At 48.0% G+C, this 4,898-nt stretch overlaps 1 protein-coding gene across 1 annotated transcript in view; it reads right to left on the bottom strand.

Moving 5' to 3' along the window:
• ARHGAP17 (Rho GTPase activating protein 17) overlaps positions 1 to 4,898 on the bottom strand; it is a gene marked incomplete at its 5' end in the record, with an annotated part of 23,745 nt that overhangs the window by 6,238 nt on the left and 12,609 nt on the right. The window contains 5 exons of the mRNA XM_010143457.1: positions 430 to 597; positions 2,534 to 2,776; positions 3,958 to 4,114; positions 4,236 to 4,327; positions 4,700 to 4,813. Of these exons, the coding sequence (XP_010141759.1) occupies positions 430 to 597; positions 2,534 to 2,776; positions 3,958 to 4,114; positions 4,236 to 4,327; positions 4,700 to 4,813 (774 nt within the window). The remainder of the gene's footprint in view (positions 1 to 429; positions 598 to 2,533; positions 2,777 to 3,957; positions 4,115 to 4,235; positions 4,328 to 4,699; positions 4,814 to 4,898) is intronic.

Here is a 4,898-nt window from a genome sequence, read left to right as displayed (position 1 = left end):
GGTGGTGGGTTGGCTGGCTTGGGAGGGGCTGGCGCAGGCTTCTTCATAGCTGCAGAGAGAAGGAAAGGTGAGAGCTGTGTATTGTGAGACCAAACTCCCGACAGACAGTAGTAGCACAAATGAACACAAGTACGTTATCAAAATAAGATGGTGTATTATCAAATAAAAGCAGTTATCAACAGGAGGCTACAGAAGTGGGTACATGGGTTTGCTCATCAAGGCTGTGGGTGATTTTGTTAATCAGCGTAGGCAACGTTACTACCAGAGTTCACCAGCGTCCAGAGATAAACTAGCTAGGCCTGAGTGAAACGCAAGCAAATGAAACCGCTGTCTGCAGCAAAGAAAGAGACACTGATAAAGATATTTTAATGAGCAGTTTTGCAGTACACACAGAATTGAACTTAGTGGCTTGAAAACCAAACAAAAGACACACCTCTCCTCATGGAATGGGGACTGGGACCTGCCGCGTTCTGTGGCTGATTAACTGAAAGCTGGGTAGTGCTGCTCGTCGACTGGGTCTGCAGAGCGCCCGCGTGCCCGCCGTTCCTCACGGGAGGAGGAGTAGCTGAAGACGTGCTGTCCTTTGACTTGGAGGTACTGCAAATTAAAAATCCTAAATTAGAAGACAACCGTAAAAGGCTTTGCCCAGATCAGCCACACCTGCACAGTGTAGGTTTATGTTATGACCTGTGCTACAGTTCTGACCCTCATACGCTTCTGAAAAACTGCCCTGGCTGGTATTTACTGACAGGCCAACCAGTGCTACAACTCCTACATTAAACGTGTCATCCAAGTAGTTTTGCAGTGTTCCAGTACCTGTTTGAATGTGATACTGGTTCCTAGGAGCACCATCCCCAGGCTAACACCCCCCCAGTGCATCGGCAGAGCCCTGAAAAGCAGGCTCCCAGCTGGAAAGGTCATGGAAAGCTACTTCTCCAGTCTCCTCATTCAAATACACCTATCGCCCCGAGAACTGTTCAGCCTTCTCAAAATATTCTCTCACAGCATCACATCCAATCCCCTGGCACACCTGGCTACTGAGGACCAAGTGATGGCATCTGTGAAGCCCTGCCAGAAAAAACCCACCCCATGAAGGACATGAACCAACTCACAGGGCAGCTGCAGTCCTCACCACTGAAGTCCCTGGAGCCTTTGGAAACCCTTGGGAGGGCCCAAGGACTGCAAGAGCCCAGGGTGGAGAGAACAGAGGTTCTTTTCCCTTTGTTGACAGGCTGAAGGCTCCTCTCCTCTTTACCTGTAATGAAGCTTTTGCCTTGCTGGGAGACCTGAACCTGTTTCGAGGGAGTAACCCCTGCAGAGCCTTTGAGATCGGGATCAGGACAAATCAGCTCTTCCCAACTTTTGGCCATGAAGCCAAGCCAAGGTGGCACTGGGCAGCAGCCCCTCCTCTTGCTACACACTTGCAGCCTTCCCTCATTTCTCTATCATTATATATAGAAGGACCAACACCTTCCAGTCACTTTTATGGGCACATTGCAATCCCCATTTCTCCAGATGCTGGTAATGAATTTCAAGTACTTGAACGCTGAGTTTGTACAGATTTTATCAGCAGCTTTGGGACACTGCTCTCAAGGTTTCATTTTAGCTGCCTACGCCACAAAACACATCTGTGGAGGAAACAGTCTGGTGGGGGGTTTCCGAATGAGAAGTTGTTTCTGTAAAACTGTCACCTGAGAACTAAAGCTACAGGCAATGGAGCCAGCAATGCACCCAAGTCTCCAGTGGTGGTTACTGCGAGATGCCTGAAAGAGGCTGATGTCTGGAGAGCACCTCAGGCCTTTACATGTGGTTGGTTCTGCCTCCCAGACCACAGCAATAGTGAAAGCAAAGTGCTGCTTTCGCCTTACGTGAAAGGAAGAGTCAAGGCTGCTGCAATTAGACTGAGAGTGCACGTAGACTAACACTGCGGACGTGACTGCAGAATTTCAATAGTTACATAATTAAGTAGCAAAAAAGCCTGACTACCTCCTTGTCCTAAGGAAACTAATATTGAAGTATGACAAACCCACTGCTGGTTCGCTAGCAAGCAAGTCTGGTCATGGCTAACACTGGCTACAGACATAAAAAAGAGACAAATCCATATAACAGGTACAAGAACAACAAACACGACCAACAGGTTTTCAGTATTGCCACTGGTAGCTTTTGTTCTTTCAGCAGCAAACTGATGGTCATACTGTGCGGACACCTCTAGAGTGTAACGTGGAAAGGCCAGCATGGGTAGGAGAAGTACAGCCTTCAGTATTTTTCATTATCTTTTTTTCCCCCCAAGAGCTGTATTTTAGAGTATCCACTCTGGAACACAGTGAGCCATGTATGTCATTTCAGAAGATCAGTTCTGGAGCAACACGCACAGCAAGCGAGCTCCTGCACAGTGTTTCTGCCGACACCTGGAAAGGCGCCCCCCATGACAGCAGGCGTTCCAGCAAAGAGGTGTCCCATGAAGCAGATCACTGACACACCAGTTTGCTGCTGAAGCAGCCGAAGCCGCTGCCAGCAGAAGCCATGCTCTTACCTGCCATCCTCATTTCCTTGACTCTGTAACTGTTCTGCTGTGCCAGCAGAGAGAGCAAAACCAGCACCCACTGGGCTTGTTTCAGCCACAGAAGCCTGCGAGTGCTGCTCCGCCCCAGTGTGAGCCAGCACGCCCGCCTCCGTGGGTGGCAGAGGGGGCTGGAAGGCTGGGGATGTGTGCTTTCTATTTATAGTGCCACATCTCCGGGGGTTCGCTTGGAAGTCCATAACCTTCACACCAAAGCTACAGAAAGAAGAGAGAGTAAACACACCACACCAGCCAACACCAGGTAACTAAAGCAACAGGACAACTGGATGTTACAACCCACAAGGACAAGGGCAGCCCCTGTTCTTGGCATGCAAAGCAGCAACGAGGAAAGCTCTGACCTGCTGCATGGGACACCGTTAAGGTCGAGCCATGCAGCGCCACTCGGCTGATCCACACAGAGGGAAAGCTGAACGGGAGGGGAATGAACTACTGCTACATTTGGAGACAGACACTGATGACAATGAGGTCAAACGACTGGGTAATTTGACATGTAAATACAGACATTTCCTCACAGCCCAGAGTATCTCCTCACAGAACATATTTTGCCACAGGAATTTTGTGTCTTTTGCACACTAAGCCGCAGTACAGATTTCAAGACAGACAAAGCCACTGGATATGCACTCTGGATATGCTTAAAGGAGAGCTATGGGGAAACGGGCTGAAACACTAACAGGCTTGGGACTATATTACAGCACAGTCATTCTAGAATTTAGTGTTACTCTTGGGTTAAAGACAGGGAGTCTTGAAATGATTTCCTCCTTCCTCTGTCAGTGCCGCGTGTGGCTCACCCTAGTTAATGTTCAGGCAGAGATTTAATTTGCATAAACAGCTAAAACCAAAGCAGCTCGTCACCGGAATATTCATGACATGATGATAATAGATGAACGTTACGCTACATGTTATATGGGAAAACAGCACGGTTTACTTTTACTTGAGTGTTCTACTGTTTGCTGTGGTATACCGTACCATCACCAACCTGGGAGTCTTACCACGAGGGCACCAGGTAACACCACCTCAGCTTATGGGCTTTGAAAAAGAAGCCATGGAATACCAGAAGTTAGATACTGAGAGATGCTACTACACATGCTGCTGGTTCAGCGGATTTTAGCCCCCCCCAAACCTGTGACAGCAAAACGGGAATGGCACACAGTAATTGTCTGCTTGGTTTCTATCGTGCACAGATAGAACTGGAAGCAAATGCCAGCACGCTGGCTGTGAACCTTCCTTGGGCTGCAACAACATGGGGGGGAATAAATCACTATAGCTATCTAGAATACTGCCATTAAGTTCTTCCCCCGAGACCAATAAACCTGTGTCTGACACAGCCTCCTCAGCAGTGGGCTAGCAACTGAAACCTGAGCTGGAGTGGAACATACCTCTCCTTCTTCAGCAGATCCCCTTCCATTGCAGTCATACTGACCGGCCTCTTCCGCTCCAGTGTCCCGGACTCATACTCATTCCCAGTGTGTGACAAGTGATTTGAATTAACAGCAGGAACTGCAACAAATGCCCCAGACACATTGAAATCTTGATCTGAAAGACAGACAAAATGCATCTTAAGACACGTACACAAAGCGCTGCAAAAAGCTGGTGGAAGTTTCCCTGTGCAGGGTTACCACAATAGAGAATCCTTCTAACGATGGCGAGGACGTACCTCCAGGGAAGAACCAGTCTGCGTGCTGAATGATCGGCTCAATAACTGCTACCACGTGGACTGAAGTTGCTGCTGCCATTTCAGCAAGGGATCTGCAGAAGAAGCGAGCGGAACGCTTTATACAGAGCTCTGGCAAAGTGAGAAAATATAAGCCCCCCATACCACCTAAATGACAAATGTTGCTAAGCACGACACATCAAGACTCCTGGTACCACAAAGAACAACTTCACACTGATGCAATCTAGACTATATCCAGTAACACTCGTGTTTGGGAGCGCTCCGAAAGGACGCACGGCTAACAGATGCCTACGAGGAGCTGGAGGCACAGGCTGACAGAACGTTTGCGTGTTTTTTTAGGCAAACAGTTTGTTGGTGTGGAGAGTCTACGTTATTTGTAACAATCTGGCAAGAAATTCTCCAGCTTCATGGAAGTTCTGTTTTGCAGCTTCCCTAAAACAACTTACCCTTCATTCTTTGCCCATAACAAGTTGGGGCCCAAGACTATCGCGACATTGCTGGGAGTCATTTTGTTAACGTCGCTGTTCTGAGCAAGCTTTGCTAAAAATTTGATTAAATACCTACAAAAAAGAAAGAAAGAATTAATCAATCAGCAGTAAGTAAGAGAGATTCTTGCTGAACGTAAGTAAAAAGCCAAGAACTCAT

Source organism: Buceros rhinoceros, unplaced genomic scaffold, assembly GCF_000710305.1.
Source record: "Buceros rhinoceros silvestris isolate BGI_N320 unplaced genomic scaffold, ASM71030v1 scaffold28709, whole genome shotgun sequence".
Lineage (NCBI taxonomy): Eukaryota > Metazoa > Chordata > Aves > Bucerotiformes > Bucerotidae > Buceros > Buceros rhinoceros.
The sequence above is the reverse complement of the archived record's forward strand: the minus strand, read 5'-3'. Positions and strand labels throughout refer to the sequence as shown.